The sequence below is a fragment of the Chelonia mydas genome, chromosome 8, assembly GCF_015237465.2.
Source record: "Chelonia mydas isolate rCheMyd1 chromosome 8, rCheMyd1.pri.v2, whole genome shotgun sequence".
Lineage (NCBI taxonomy): Eukaryota > Metazoa > Chordata > Testudines > Cheloniidae > Chelonia > Chelonia mydas.
In genome coordinates, this window is record NC_057854.1 from 4,779,944 (window position 1) to 4,796,959 (window position 17,016).

Sequence of the window (17,016 nt, forward strand, 5' to 3'; positions counted from 1 at the left end):
TGTTAAACAACAGAATACCAATTTAAATTTATTATAAATATTTTGGATGTTTTTCTACATTTTCAAATATATTGATTTCAATTACAACAGAATACAAGGTGTACAGTACTCACAATTTTTTATTACAAATATTTGCACTGTAGTACAGGCAAAAGAAATAGTATTTTTCAATTTACTTCATACAAGTACTCTAGTGCAATCTCTATTGTGAAATGTAGATTGGTTTGTGTTACATAACTGCACTCAAAAATAAAACGTAAAACTTTAGAGCCTACAAGTCCACTCAGTCCTACTTTTTATTTAGCCAATCGCTAAAACAAACAAGTTTGTTTAAATTTATGGGGTCCTACCTGTAATTCCCCACCCTGTAATGCACTTTCATGATAAAGAGATTGCACTACAGTACTTGTATGAGGTGAATTGAAAAATACTATTTTATCTTTTACAGTGCAAATATTTGAAATAAAAATAATAAAGTGAGCACTGTACACTTTGTATTGTGTAGTAATTTAAATCAATATATCTGAAATTGTAGAAAACATCCAAAAATATTTAAACAGTGCAATTAAAATTGCAATTAATCACCATTTTTTAAATCTTGTGATTAATTTTTTTTTAATAATTTGACAGCCCTAATAAAAACCTATACAGCTGATAGAGAAAAGGGCAAGGAAGAGTTACTGCAGTCCCCAGCTGTAACTCTCACACTTATGCTCAGCATGTTTAGAACATTTCAACTTTGTAGCTCCTGTGCAGCACTGGATCGTATTAGAAAAGATGAACTTTCTGGATTTAAATTCCAATTTTAAGAGCAAGTTTTTAGTTTTTAGTTTTGATCAGACATTAGAAATATTTCACTGAGTGCTGGTCACCTTCAGGAAGGCTACAGTGTGAGGAAAGGGGAAATAAGAGATGCAGTTAATGTTAATAATGGTAAGGAACTGATCTTGTTATGTCTGAAGACCATAGTTTAAACTGTGGCCTATGCCATATGAGAAGAATCAATTTGATGGACCCATCCACTATCTGCCACAGAGAACAACTGTTCATCACTGCTCAAGGGAAAACCCAGAATAGCAAGTTAATTACAAATATTCAGGTAAAGGAGCTCAGACAACGACAGCCAGCCCTAGACATGGCTGTAGCCAACATTTTGACAAATCTTCCCCATACCACAAAAAGGTGTATGCATTCAAAGTGACCCCTTTTCTTTGTTTTACAAGTATACCTAGAGATATATTTCATGGACACAGGTACACGATTTATTTGAGAATCTCTTTAATGATACTGTAAAGACTAAGGTGCCACCAGATTCCTCGTTGTTTTTGTGGGTACAGACTAACACAGCTACCCCCTGATACTTTAATGATACTGTAGAAGATGGGGGAAAAAACCAAAACCAATTTAACACATGTATCTTCTGGTTTTTGCACTCTTGCCACTCAAATGAGCAAGACTCCCTCCCTCCCACCCCCCCCCCCCCCCCGAAAAAAAAATCACTCTTATCACCTATGCTGATAGAAATGTCAAACTATTCAAGATGTGGTCCATGCTGACAGATTAGAAATATGAACATCTTGCAACCTTTCAGTGCAAGTGAACTGCTAAAAAGTTCTGATTGACTTTGATCTGGGAGTGGACTTGGCTAACTGCATCATTGTGTGTTCCATCTGACCTTACTAATAATCACCCAAGCTTCAGATCTACTACTAAATTCACTATGATAAGCAATTATTTGCCTCTGTACAAAAACGTTAACTTCATGCTCTGTAAACATCTCCTTGTAAAAGACCAATCTACCTATAAAGATAGCTTCTGACAGCCCGATGACAATCTTTTGTGGCAAATGTCTAAAATGCCTTTTAGTTGGTAACATCTGTTATTTTCCACCCCAGGGAAAAGCGAAAGGAAGAACATAACATCTGTCTAGTGGTGTTTATGGTTCACTTGTAGAATTTTTAAGTTAAGTGGCAACAGAATAGATTTTAGGCACCTGCACAGCTCAACACCCAGCACCCTAATCCAAAAGCAGCTTCTCACACAGTAAAATTAAAAAGCTAACAGCAACAACATTCCAGTAAATCTTTTGTTGCAACATTTCAGCACTAAAAATGCTGTGGGAAAACACCAGGCTCACAGTATTTCACACAGCAAGAAATATAGTAGACAAACAAGAGGAGGTATGGCTAGGAAAGAGTTTTTAAAATAGTCATGGGAATTTCAAGAGGAAAATGAGATCTCAAGCTTAGAAGCAAGCATAAACTATTCTTAACTATACCAGTTTGTGGGAAACAGGCATAATATTCTGTCACCTGCAGTTCTGTATAAGCTACACAGTACTCATATCTTGTACCTGCTGGGAGTGACTAGACCACTCTAATGTAGACAGGCAGAACATTATGCAACAGTTAAGCATGTAAAGCTCCCATATAAACTTTCCATGAGAGTACCAGCTTCCCCCGCCTCCCCTCCAGGATCTAGACAAAGACATACACACTTTAGTTTTAGAGCAGTGGTTTTCAACCTTTTTTCATTTGCCAGCTCCTTAAAATTTTGAATGGCGGTGCAGACCCCTTTGGAAATCTTAGTCCGCGAATCCCTAGGGGTTTATGGGCCACAGGTTAAAAGCCACTGTTTTAGAGCAAACTCAGGACACTGTACACACACTTACTCATAGCTCAAAATAGCTGGTCACTTCCCAACAGTTTAGCAAAGAAAAATTAGACAACTCAAGGCACGAAAATATGCAACAGACAAAGCTGCCATTTCTTCTGCTAGCAGGGCATTAGAATCCCAAATATGCAAAGACTTCTTCTGTTAGATAATAGCAAGAAATTATTTGAACCTGGAGTTCTTAGAGACACACAATGTGAATCTAGATTCAAGTCACTCCATAATTCATAGCTAGTCTGAATGCTGAAAGTTAACTTTATGTGCAGTACTGAAGATGTCAGCCTCTGAAGTCTTGAATATACATTTGAATTTACTTTTGAAGTTTGTATAGAGCAAAGTAATGCCCTTTCTTCCAAACAAAACTTTTACTTCTTTCCTGGTATGCTTCACAAGTACCTTGTTTTCCTGTAAGTCATTCTATAATAAACTCCTTGAAGGTTAATGTGTTAAGTGAGCTAACCTTACTATGCTTCCAGATTATAAAATATCTATATAGCACCATAAATTTACACTGTGCACACAGATAAGTCAAATTCTGTGACCTAAGAGATCTTAGGCCATAGCATTCAGAGCACTATTAATTATGGAAGTGAAAAGCCCTCAGACAGTTGTTGACATCTCAATAATCCCATTCAGAATAAACGGCACTTTTTCTGTTCAGAAGAAGCTACACAGGACAACTGGATTATCAAGATTGAAGTGCAATGGGGCAATGCAGGTAAAGCTTGTGCAGCATCTATAACGCACTTAGTTATTGCTTAAACTTGAGATGTCAGTCTTCCCCTAAAATTCTTCTGATACTGTAGTTAACGACAGATTCCCTCAATACATATAACAGCAGATTAAAGTCCCAAAGAACCTAATAGAATCAATAAGACTGCTGTCCATTTTTTCCAAGGGTTTAAGTGAGAAATTAGATTTGCACTTACATTATACACAACTTCAGGCCTCAGAGTAGCAGCTGTGTTAGCCTGTATTCGCAAAAAGAAAAGGAGGACTTGTGGCACCTTAGAGACTAACAAATGTATTTGAGCATAAGCTTTCATGAGCTACAGCTCACTTCATCGTCACTCTGGATATATTCTTCCATGGCCAATGAGTAACTCCTTGTAGGAACATGATCCAGTTCCAAGAGCCGTAGCAGCACCACCAGCCTCCTTCAGATAGTTAATTATAGGATCACCTCCTCCTATATGAAAGTACTATCCCAACTGCGCAAAGCAATGCCAGTGCCTACTAAATTTGATAAGACTATTTACAAGGGTGTTTGAAGCATACATTAGATGCCAATATCAAGCATCTATTCCTGCTAGGATCTGCATCAGGGATGCATCATTATATAGCAGTGATTCGTGCCTTTGGTGTTAATCTATGCAACCCTATCACAGTAAGGGGTAATAACCTCTGGCTATTCTGACCTTTCTGTAGAAGGCTGATGGTAAGTCAATTTGAAGTTGAGAGAGTCTCTAGCAAAACTTTTCTTTATAGGATTGGGAGGTGTCATGTGACCCATAACCCACTCAGGGGTTAATGGGATGAAAATAATTGCTTAAGGAGGAAAGCTGTAACTGAGCAAAAGTCTTCTGTTTTTTCTATGGAGCTCCAGGGAGGTAGGTATAACACATCAGCAACTCTGGATGGTGAATATGCACCTTGACTGGTAATCCCTGCGTTGAAGAAATACAGTTTTGCAAGGCTACTTTTGTGATGAGACAATTCTGATAACAGGGGAACATAGTCCAGTACATCTTACTGGGGATGCTGGAGGGTTTGGTAACGAAGTCGGGCACAGAGAAAGAGGGGGATATTAAGCTCAGTGAGGTAAAAGGTGTCACTACAGAGTTCTCATGGTTCATTTGTAACAAGTGGTCAGTTTTGCCAAGGATTCTACGTGCTGGGAACAACAAGCCTTCTACTCCAACTTTCTCTTGGTCTGTGCTTGGCATCAGTGTTTGTTTAGACTGTTGTAGCCTCCAGTGGCTGTAATCATTACCCTGTTTTACTAGACACATTGGAAGATGTATTGTGTCAGTTCACTTAAAAATTCACCCATCACAATTTGATTATGGGAGACAGTTATTCACCTTAGATATTAAACATATCACAGTCAATGAGATGAGTGCAATTATATGGTCACTCCTACTATTAGGCTTCAAGAACCTTTATGGCCAAGATCCTGTCATAATAGTTACCTTACTTGCTATACTTTCCCGCTGCTATAGAAGACAAATTTATAAATTCATACCCACACTTGCATAATCTTTACTATAGCAATACTTAACTTCCAGTTTTCATTAACTTGGATTTATTGATTCAAGAGGTTAAAAACCACTTACTCAAAATAGAAAAATACTTTAAAAGAAAGGAACCCTCAATTCCAGCTTCAGGAACAATGCCTGGCGTTAAGGTGGAAAATTTAACACATTTTTAGCTGCTTTATTGCATTCAGATTTTAAAAGTTTTAGCCAATTGACTCTCATTGATTATCATGAGATAAACATTCCTATGTACAACTTTTTAAAAAGGTGTTCGCTCCCTGAGATTTTCAGAAATGCATCAAGTCTATGCCAACGTTTTCAGCTGAGGGACAACTGAAGAAAAGCCCAATTAAACAAAGGCTCCAAGGCAACGTTATGTTCTATTTCAATAATCCTCTTTGTGAGCTTCAGAAAGATCACTGAATGCAAAGTGGCAACACACATGCAGTTAAAGCCTTCACTGCTTAATCCACCATCCTCAGCAAGGAGTACTCTAATAGTGTCAGGAATAATAATTTATACAGTAATTTATACAGTGGCTCTAATTATAGGAAGCTAAAACATCTCATCCATGAAGGGCAAGTATGAAGATTCTTTCAAACACAGGAAAGACCATAACTCATAAGAGCTGTAGACATTAAAATATTAAAAAATGTCTCAGCAGTAAAATTACTTTATACAAGCCAACACATCCCACTTAGACTAAAGGGCTAGGAAATTACCCAAAACCTATACCCAAATAAAGCCAACTTTTTGCTGATTGTTTCAGCTAGAGAGGTAGGATCAGAGATCACCTTTCTGTTCAACAGAAGAAATGGAATGAGCCAAAATTTTAGCTTATGTTAAGATGCTTCCTATAAACTCTGCTCATCTTCGCAAAGGAAATAAAAGAGAATTAGATTTTTTCTAATGTTGTGCCCTTTCAATATTAGTTTTTAAGCAACACAATAATCTCAACTTTAAGTCTTAGTTCTATTGTAAAAATTACAGAACATTAATATATCATGTCTCCACTCTGTTTTTCCCTACATTATTAAGGCTATCTGATGCTTTGTGGAAAATGTCACAAAATACTTTTTAGAAATGACTCAAACTGAGGAGGCATTCATACTTGTGTTATCTTAAGGCTTACATTCTCTGAAGGCTCCAATCACCACAGGAAGTACACACACTACAGCAAGTTGATGTTTTATCCAGTAGGAGGCACTAGTGACACTGCGGGCGGATGAATGGCCCATTAGAAATTCCACTAATAATGTACAATTTCTATTGCCCCATTCTTTTATTAAGGAAATCTATATGAAAAAGTAGTATATTTGACAGGTTTCAGAGCAGCAGCCGTGTTAGTCTGTATCCGCAAAAAGAAAAGGAGGACTTGTGGCACCTTAGAGACTAACCAATTTATTTGAGCATAAGCTTTCGTGAGCTACAGCTCACTTCATCGGATGCATTCAGTGGAAAATACAGTGGGAAGATTTATACACACAGAGAACATGAAACAGTGTGTACGGTAACACCCATTGTAACGAGAGTGATCAGGTAAGGTGAGCTATTACCAGCAGGAGAGCGGGGGGAACCTTTTGTAGTGATAGTCAAGGTGGGCCATTTCCAGCAGTTGACAAGAATGTCTGAGGAACGGGGCTGGGGGGATAAACATGGGGAAACAGTTTTACTTTGTGTAATGACCCATCCACTCCCAGTCTCTATTCAAGCCTAAGTTAATTGTATCCAGTTTGCAAATTAATTCCAATTCAGCAGTCTCTCTCATTGGAGTCTGTTTTTGAAGTTTTTTTGTTGAAGAATTGCCACTTTTAGGTCTGTAATCGAGTGACCAAAGAGACTGAAGTGTTCTCCGACTGGTTTTTGAATGTTATAATTCTTGACGTCTGATTTGTGTCCATTTATTCTTTTACGTAGAGACTGTCCGGTTTGGCCAGTGTACATGGCAGAGGGGCATTGCTGGCACATGATGGCATATATCACACTGGTAGATGTGCAGGTGAACAAGCCTCTGATAGTGTGGCTGATGTGATTAGGCCTTATGATGGTGTCCCCTGAATAGATATGTGGACACAGTTGGCAACGGGCTTTATTGCAATGGGAAATGGATTTCTGCAGCGGTATTGTCCAGCTCTGCATGGATGGGCAAAAGGAAAGAAAGAGGTACTTTGTGTTCCTGAGGAGCGTCTCATCCTGGCCAACTAAACAGCAGCACAATGGGGTTGCAAAAGAGTTTCCTGTCTAATTTTCACTGGTATGTTGGGAGACCATAAAGAGACCCCCAAAAAAGATGGAAGTGAAGAACTCGTACTGCAGAGTGTCCTCAGGGCTCTCACAAGGACAAATTATTTCACTGGGTTCAAAGATAACTATTCTAAAGTCACAAGATTAGGTAGTTTTATATGACCAAACTTTAAGTTTATAAGCTCTTTTCCACTATTACCCCTCGCAATTAAAAAAAGTCAGCATGGTTCTCTAGCGAGACTGGTTCTGTTTACTAAGCTTCCTGGCCTTAGACAGTCTTTGGTTGAAAAACCAACCGTCTCCCTAGAAATCCGGATCAATGACACCTATTGTTTCTTCACTATCCATTCAAAGAGTTCAGGCAAGCGCTGAGCTTGGCTGCAAACATAACAGCTGTGCTTGCCATTTGCTTTTTACGCCACTCTGTTTACTTCAGAGTCTGATGCAGATTGTTTTGTACAATCCTTTTTTGCAAGTACCTGTTGGAATTACAGTAGAAACTGGGGAGGATACAGCAAAGGGGCTGGTAAAATATTCATGCATATTTATCAGGTTAGATTGTGTAATGAAGCTAATCTGAACGTATTACCCATTTCTAAATATCTTCAAGCTATATCATCTGTTACGTTCTTAGTGTTTTCAGCAGATTCTCTACAATACAAAAATCAGATATACAAGTCTTGTACCTCTCAAAAACTATCATCCAGTCCCAACGCCCTTTTCGCAGTCACAGGAGATACTCTATTCGACCAACATGCCTGACTTTACTCTTATTATATGATAGATGGTATCCACTGTTCCATCACTCAACAGCTCTATACTACATAAACAAACTACAGTGATAGGTTCAAATCGAAAGCAACTGAGACAAAATAGGACATTGATACCAATGACTGACCAGTCTCATGTAAGAAGCAGTCATTAAAAAAATAGATGCTGATTATATACACAGCGAACTTCAGCCCATTCCTAAAATGCTCACTGAGCCAAGGAAGTACGTCCTACCCAGAGGATGCAGCTCATGGCTCTGGGTCAGTCCAAGCTTTCCTTAAAGAACTCCCCTGCTCTCAGAGGATACATACAACTACGGATACCACTATGTGACTGGAAAGGGTCAAAACCAAAGCCTTTGGCTGGATGTTTTATTTCTTAACTTCCATCGATGCAAGGAAGCATTTTCAGCTCCTGTACAAGAGGAATTTGCTTTTTTGGATCCTCTCTCTGGCACCATGAATGCCTTTGTTCAGCTGTAACAAGTCAGTCAAACCAGTCTATGTTCAAAACCAGCATACAGCTATGAATGTTTGCAGTCTCAAAGCACAAAGAGATTTGCTAGGAGGATTATGGCTAAGCAGTTTTAAAACACTAACGTGAAGTTACAAAGTCCAAATCATTAGGCTTCCACTTTGTTCGATACGTTCCCTGCTGGATCACAGGGGGTCATGTTCCTTCAAGCAAAACGTTCAGTCCCTGCTCAAGCAGTCACCCATTGATGCTTCCATCTCTAATCTTTTCTTGGAATTGTGGCTCCCCAGTTCCTTGCAGATACTGGGATTGGGAGGAGAGCAAGCTTAGATAGAAAGTCTGAAGAAGGATCTTGAGTTTATAGTGGAAGGGAGTGAAGATTTCCTTTAGCCACATTGTGTTGTACAAATTAGCTGCAGCCCTAGCTTGTACGTATAAAGACACCTAGCTCTGAAACACTAACGTATCTGCTCACCAAAAGAGTACCCTTGCACAAAAGTTATAGAGCTGAAAAGTTTTATTTAAAAACACAATCCCTCCTCTTTTCTCCTGGTCAGACTTTCTAGGAACCTTGCTGGCAAAGACAGAAGTACATTTCAAAAAGTTTGATCACTATTAACTGGGGAGTTTTATGTACACTTAATTAGATAGCTGTGGGCAGTGATGTATAGTACTCCTTAGTCAGCTGTTATACCTACCCAGGTCTGATGAAAGGGCAGAGGAGATTTCTGAAGGTCAACTCCCAAGTGCTTTTGGTGTGGCTGTTTCACCAAATCAGTTGCCTCTGGGGAAAAAGTAGGATGGGTGTCTCTGCGAATAACGCAGTTGCTTTCTGAGCAGATACTTATGCTGGCAACCATGAGAAGCAGACGGTGTTCTCTGTCTGAGATGTCTGGTACCAGAAGGTTTTTTTGGGTATGGTACTGGAATATAAATACAAGAATCTGACGGTGGCTCTGAAAACATTGAGGGGGTTACAGGAAGGAAGAGGGTCACACTTTTCCACTCCAAAGAATTATACTACATGAACAGGGCTTGATAATTTGTGATGTGAAATTGGAGGGGTACCAAATAAGTCTTTTGGCCAAGAAGGTCCTTTTCTCTTGGAGTCCCCTTGGTGGATCGAGTCTGGTCTTACACTGCAGAGACGTATAATCCCAGTGTCAGATGTGTGCAGAAATGCTGAAAACCCTTATATAGGACTTGGTAGCACTTTTCCACCTGCTACGAGGTGGGGAGGAGCGAGGCCTGCATATGCCAACCACAGACTTCTGCTGGATCTAGAAGACCCTCACTGACTGGAAGGGCAATTCTTGTGGGCAAAGAGGCACTGAGGCTATCAAACAATTTATTGTCATTTCCCTGAATCACCATCTCAACGATCAATGTGGCTGCCAACCTTGAGAGCAGCTCCTGGAAGGCTCAAAAGCCCGATATGGCTGGAAGCAGGGTGACTGCTTCTTCTGGGAAAAAGAATTTTTTAGGTGGAGGGGTAGTTGGAGGGTCTCTAGAGTTACCTCACCAAAAGGTGCCTCCAGTTTCAGCTATTCAGTCACTTTAGCTACCGATGCCAACAACAACAGAGATCTCTTCACTGGGAGGTGTGAGGGAGGCTCCCCTCCATGATCTCTAAGAAAGCTGTCCCTAATAAGGCCAGTATGGCCTTGGCAGCAGATTGTACTGGTATTGATCACCCGCAGTCTGGCCCTTCCATTGCCAGTCCTGCCACGCTCTACAAAATACCCTTGGTGTACAGTCTCTCTCTCAGGCCAGGGTTGCTCTGCTCAAGATGGGGAGGAGGAATGGCCTAGTGATGATGAGAAGTAGATCTTTGCAACGGAGGCACAAATGGATGCAGTTTCAGTGTTTATGGTGGGACTGATGCCAGCACCGGTTTGAGTGACAGAGTGAAAGAGGTTCATCAAAGGAGTACTCCAGGTCTGGGAAAGGCACGTCGTTGGTTCCAGCGTTGGTACCAGGGCAGGTGTTCGTGTCAACACTGGTACAATTTTCTCTCAAGCCTTCTTTGCTGCTGGTGCCTTGGCCCCACCCCTCATCGTCGAAGACGATTTCAAGAGCATATCTGAGGCATCAGGCCCCCCTTGCGGGATGATCTTGCTGAACACAGAGCTACGCTGGGACTCCGCTCAGGAGCGCTGTTCAGCCTCAGAAGAGGACTGCACGCACCATGCTCTGCACAGAGATCAGCACCAATGTAGACAGTGACATGGTTGGTGTTGATCTCTGTGCTGGTGCCAACAGCCTCGGCACCCTTTCAGGTTTTTTCTCAGTGCTGGAACCAGAGGTGTGTTGTCTGTTTTCAGTACCCCTACCACCAGTCTTCTTGGTTCCAGTATGGAGAATGCATTGTTTCTCGGCATTTCCAGATGTGGGATGAGGAGCAGCAGCAGATGCACTGTTATGAATGTGTTCTGAGCCAGAAAAGGCATCTCCCACATCCACTGATTAAGGACATTAGGCCATAACAGGAAGGAAAGGGATTAAACCTTGTAGATTTACAGACCATCATTGCTAAGAGTTGGCGTGAAGTGCTTCACCCTGCTGCTGTACAGTGGGGTCTCCCCCTTTCTTAAGTGGGGGAGAACCACCAACAAAAAGTTTAGTAAAAGAAACTTAGAACAAAAAGGAGAGGTGGTTTGACAGTCCAGGTTCTGTCTTGCTGCCATGGGCAGTAAGACTGAACAGAGGAAAGTCTGGGGTTGCTCCACCCTTTATGCTCTCCCACGGGACCAGTAAGCTCATACATTGTCCTGCTGGATACGGCTATTCAAAGATTCTGAGCTTGCGCACAATGTGTATACGCACCCTACAGAGTGATTCATGATGACATACTCAAATAACTCAGTGTTTAAGTGTTCAGACTGAAAAATTTTAAACATTTTTATTTTAGTGACAAGATGTTAGCATGCCTCTGTGTATTATGAATGTTCTAATCTGGAGCTGGGTGATCTTGTGTCTTGAACCAGTCACAGACCACCTTGCCATACAAATCACAGTCACCTTTAAAAGCTGTGTAAGGAGGCACTGTCACTTTAACCTGTCAGAAGATACATGGCGGCATCTGTCCCCAAAACTCAGCTGTCCCCATAAAGTGAAGTCAATATCTTACAGGATCACAAAAGATCGTTCACCAGGAAAAAATCCTAAAGGAGGATATAGGGTAAAGCTCCTGGGTTCAGACACAGGAAGCCTGACTCAAAAGTTTTATTTTTACCGTTTCCTCATAATACAGCACCTATAATATTTACAGAGCAGTTGGCTTCCAGAAGACATTTGTCAAATCCCATTTAGAAGTGATAATGTCTAAAACATCTGCAGCTGGTTATAGTACATCTGGAAAATAAAGTTGTCTGGCCCTAATATTGCCAGTGTTTGAACAGAAAAAATCAAAACCATATGCCTGATCTTAGCTTAGTCTCAAGTGATCTACACTTTATAAGGTAACTTATTGTTAAATTTTTAAAGTCCCATGAATTGGATTCTACTAATTGGACTTCATGAGCTTTTCAGTATGTGTTTGTTTTTTAAATTCCCTACTCCCACAAGCCTTGCTAGTTTTATTCTGTATTACGACAGCATTGAAGCATCTTCCAATCCAATAAGTTTTAAAAACCATATGCTATACACAATATATCTTCCACTCCAAAACTCAGTTTCCCATAAATGGGAATATTGTTTTCCATGGGGTCTCAACACCAATATGGGTAGGTACCTCCTACAAGAGGAAGACATTTTCCTACTTGTAACCTCTCCTTTTTTGCAGGCTAGTAGAGTCTTCCCAGTGAAAACATCTAAAACTGGAGGAAAACAATTGACACTTACACTACACTGGTCTATTCGAGACACTTGGAGAGGTTGGATTGGTTTGTTACAATGTAGCAACAAGCATTTTTTTTTAATAGTTTAAAAGTGTTTTTAAAATAGTAATGAAGAGACTGCAAAGAAGCTGGCAGGTGGATTCGTGGGCTGACAATATCTGAAACTAGTCTCTTTGAAACAGATTGGATTTCAAGGTGATAGCATCCCTTTACACTTTTTGTGGCTCATAGCTTATATATTCGCCCCGTGCTAAAAGGAATTTTTCACAGAACAATATGCAAATGTTTCCTTTTGAATGTGTGTATAGTTTGCAAATACGTTCACAAGACCTGTGACTAAGATTCTTCGGGGTGTGTACAAGTTGACCCTTTACCCCTGAGAGTCTGATCCATTTCTCCTACCCAAGGAAACTTCCATCAGCATTTGGTCACCTATTGATCAGAAGGAAGTGACAGTTAAAAATAAGAAAAGCTGTACAAGGTAGACTTAGGCCAGCTCTCCTCATAAGAATGGCCATACTGGGTCAGACCAAAGGTTCATCTAGCCAGTATCCTGTCCTCCGACAGCGGCCAATGGCAGGTGCCCCAGAGGGAATGAACAGAACAGGTAATCATCAAGTGATCCATCCCCGGTCACCCATTCCCAGCTTCTGGCAAACAGAGGCTAGGGACACCATCTCTGCCCATCCTGGCTAATAGCCATTGATGGACCTCTCCTCCGTGAATTTATTTAGTTCTTTTTTTCCCCACTCAATAATCAAAACACACTGCTGCTTTGGAGATAGAATTTTCCCGAAATTAAAGCAATTCATTAAAAACCTTCTTGGGCTTATACTGAACACAGAGGGAAAGTGAATCAGCAGGGGAGACTCACTAAAACTAGAAAACTGACTTCATCTCCAGGTGAGAAGTTTTATAATGAGATGCTATCAAAGAAAGTGGCAGAAGAGGTCAAACATATACCATGGTATTCCCTGTGAAATTTAGGAAGGTTTAAATAAATCTCCTTTCCCCCCGCCCCGCCCCGTTTTCTAAAAAGATGAACTTTTAAGCAGTTGCATGTAGATAACAGCAGTCACTTAATTACCTTTAAACAATGACATGATGGGAGTCTTTAATCTCAATTAAAAATCCTGGCTAGCACGCTTAGATGTATAACAGAGCTACCTCCCATACCAGTTCTAGGACTGGTTGTAAATATGAAGGTTCATTATTAATTTTAAAAGTGGGATAACCAGCTAGTCCTAACCTTGCCAGCAACACTTTCTGTCATTGTCTGACGACTTAGCAGGCTCTCCTATGCATAACAGTAATTGCATGGCAAGATGATAAGAAAGAAAGGGCAGGATGGGTAGATTATAAAAAGGGTAAAATATTATGCTATTGATACGTTAATTTTTTCTTTGCATTTTGCATCTGATAACTATCAATGATTTACATTTAATGAATTATACATATTTGGCTTATCTAAGTGGTCCAACAGCACCACAATGTCCTGCCAAGTAGATATAACAATTCCCAGTCTCTGTACTGGAGAGCTGGGCTCTAACCTGTCCCTGTGACTACTCAGCTTTTCCATGAAAAAACGGACCCGATTCTTGGCAGTTTCTCAGCTTCACAAAAGGTTCTGAATGGCAGCAGTGCAAACTTGAGTCAATTTTTACTTTCATCTCTGAGGCAGTCTATCTACAAAGTAAGGAATACAGCACTTCATTGACTTACATTTGGTCTCATATTTGGAAAGTTATCTTCATAACCACAAGGGCTAAAAACAACAACAAGAGATGGAAGTTTAGGTTCTGTAGAAATTAACAGTACTCACCAGGGAAGGATGCTTACAGGTCCCAGGCAAAGTGGCTTTTTCAAGCTCCAATTTTGAAGACAAATTCGGTGTCAATTCAAGCCAAAAAAATCCAGTTTGGGAAGATTGATGCCTATCATCTCTCAAATGCAGTCATATTTTTATAGGCTAAGAATTCTGCCCAGACTCAATCCAAATTCAGCCCCCTCAACACTGGGTTTTTTCTGCATTTGTTTAGAAGGAGCCCAAGAAGAATGAGCTTCAGCTTTTAAGCAACTGCCACTTCCCACTCTATTCACAATAGGTGGAGCAATTCTTACTCCCATAACCATATTGGGAATCTGTGTTAAAGTGTACAGGGCTCAAAAATACCAGGCTGCCAATAGAAATGCACTCGCAATCCATATAAGGCTAGCATATTTAAAAAGCAAAGTATTGACCTAAACAGGAAAATATACCAACGTTTAGATGTTGGCTTATTCCATTATTCATGACACGTGAATGAGAAAGCAAGCTCTTTTCACAGATATTGATATAGAAATGAAACCTAGGCCAGTACAATTTGTATTTATGGTACAGCCTTTTAAGGGCTTGCTGTCCCAAATCATTAAAAGTACATTAAATACTTGACCACAGCAACTGTGTGGGCTGCCAAGGACTTGTGACAATAGATTCTACACAAGACAATTTTCTTTTTAAGAGTATAGAAACTGTCATGCAAAATATCAACAAAACGTTTTAGAGTCAGTCAAAGGCTGCACAGGAAAAAGGGTTTTAAGTGGCTCTAACTTGGACAGAGTTCCATTTTTGTCTTGAGTAGCACCATCTAAGATCAAACCTCACATCCCATGGGATTTAATCTCAACGTTCCACATGGAATGTATTTCTAAAATATGCCTTGTATCCATTGCCATCAGCAAAGAGATACAACTGCAACATCGTAAATACCCCAAAGTGGCTGTTAATGGCTGTGTCAGTCTGCAAAATGCCAAACGGCTGCAAGAAGAGATTATATATTTTATTCTGACTTGACTGCTGCAGCCCACTGTTCTGTGGACTGTAAAGAATCGATCTAGTTTGAAAGGGATTTACTATTGGCTGTCAATGGACTTCAAGAAATGACTGAAATGTATTTGAATAACTTAACAACTTAAATCTATTTTTAATTAAGACAGCATTTAAAACCATTTTCAGAACAGTTGGGAGTCCCATAGAATGTGTTACACAGCATCCAGGGAAGCTTGCCACGTGTAAATAGTTGGAGATCACACATGGCCAAGGAGGAGGAAAGCCAACAATTCACAAGGGTGCCTACCACAGTCAGTAAAATGTATATATAGGTCATTTGTTAACTTTTCAATTACATGGTGGAGTCGTAAAAATACATATTATGTACTTTTGTCAATGTCATCATGCTTACTTACCCCAAGATGTGCATACAAGTTTTCCCACTGTATTTTTCCATAAAGTTTGCAATACCCAAGCCATAGCCACAGAGGGCTTGAATTACAAGTATTAATTGCTAGTTATTTGTAGCAAAGTCAAGCTCACATGGTCTTTTGCCTTTGGAAAAAAACTGTCTGGATACAGATGAACTTTTCTTTTACTATTTTGAGATGGTTTAGGCTTCCCTTTTTTGTTGTTGTTTTGTTTTTTGGGCAAGTATTTGATAAATAGATTGACAGACTGTTTATACTGAGTAGTAAATTATCCCCTGCTGAAGTGCTGTTTTGTAACTTCCATCAATTATAACCTTATGTGAATTAAAGCAGATATCCAACAGTATTCAGTAGAGAAAGCAGTTAGAGGCTGGGGAAAGTCCATTGTTCACCACCACTGAGATGTTACTGCAACTGGGATATTACTGCAACAATGGTTCTCTAACTCTAGTCCATGGCAAAAGTGTAGTACAGTTGGCCGGTCACCTCTCCATGTTCCATCTTTCAAGGTTTCTAGCTGCTAAATTGCATTAAAGGACAATAAAACATTTCCATCCTCTCCTAGTTAATCTCTTCCACATAAGTATTTGCCAAAGGTGTTGCACGTATGTTCTGCAGTTGCACATGGAAAGAGGAGAGACGGTCCACACAATGAACGGACGGGAAGGTGTCCACAAAAATCTGTTAAGTTGTGATCCACTCGATAAAAGAATATGAAAACTACTGTATTATAATGCCACTGTGCTGAAGTGCCAACATAGTTAGCACTTGGAGGCGAATCTTTAGCTCCACAAAGCCCAAATAGCTAGGCTGGACTCTGGGTAGATGTGCCATGGGTAGTGCTATGATGGACAAAAGGATATCTTTTTCCCATGACAGAGCTTCCCCATGGAAGCCACTTCCATCCCATGGCTGTCTTCCATGCCTCTATACAGTCCACTTGTAGGGAGGAGTCAGCGGTAGTTCTTCTGCCCATAAAAAACTAGCCAGCCCCACCTCACCCCAAACCCTTGGACAGTAGAACTAGACTGATTCTATTGCGTATTTATTTTATATATTAATGTTGGCCACAGAACCACAGTATCTGAGTGCATGGACTACCTCTGTAGCACAAAGTTGAAGGCTGAATTTGTCCCTTCATGAGTGGATCTAAAAATGAATAATAGTTTGCTGATTAGACATCTAGTGGCTTAGCATGACATTTAACCAATATACTTTATTTCATGTAAACGTGAACAAGAAAAGTTTTATTTTGCTAGACCAGGGAATGGTACAAACCTTACCTAGACTGATTCACTTTTGACCTACCCAGTATGGTTACTTGCACACTAACAAGGCTTCCCAGCCTCTTTTGTGCTCTCCCACAGCCAACTCATCACCTCCCAGGGAAAGGCAGCACTGGGGAAAACAGAAGCTGATGGCAAAGAACCAAGAATTTGTGGTGCTGCCGAAGTCTGATCCCAGCGATGGCGCAGCTCTACATAGAGAGGATTTAGCTAAGCCTCTGTCTTTTGACT

General features: G+C 40.2%; 1 protein-coding gene across 2 annotated transcripts in view; it reads right to left on the minus strand.

The window, feature by feature from the left end:
* The window catches only part of GALNT10 (polypeptide N-acetylgalactosaminyltransferase 10), a 122,317-nt gene that overhangs the window by 88,801 nt on the left and 16,500 nt on the right, over nt 1-17,016 (minus strand). The window contains exon 1 of one of the 2 annotated variants that reach the window (XM_043521622.1): nt 3,603-3,734. The exons of the other annotated variant lie outside the window; for it this stretch is intronic. Coding sequence (XP_043377557.1) covers nt 3,603-3,719 — 117 coding nt within the window. The 5' untranslated portion in view covers nt 3,720-3,734. Of the gene's footprint in view, nt 1-3,602; nt 3,735-17,016 lie in introns of those variants that run through there. 2 annotated transcript variants of the gene reach the window in all.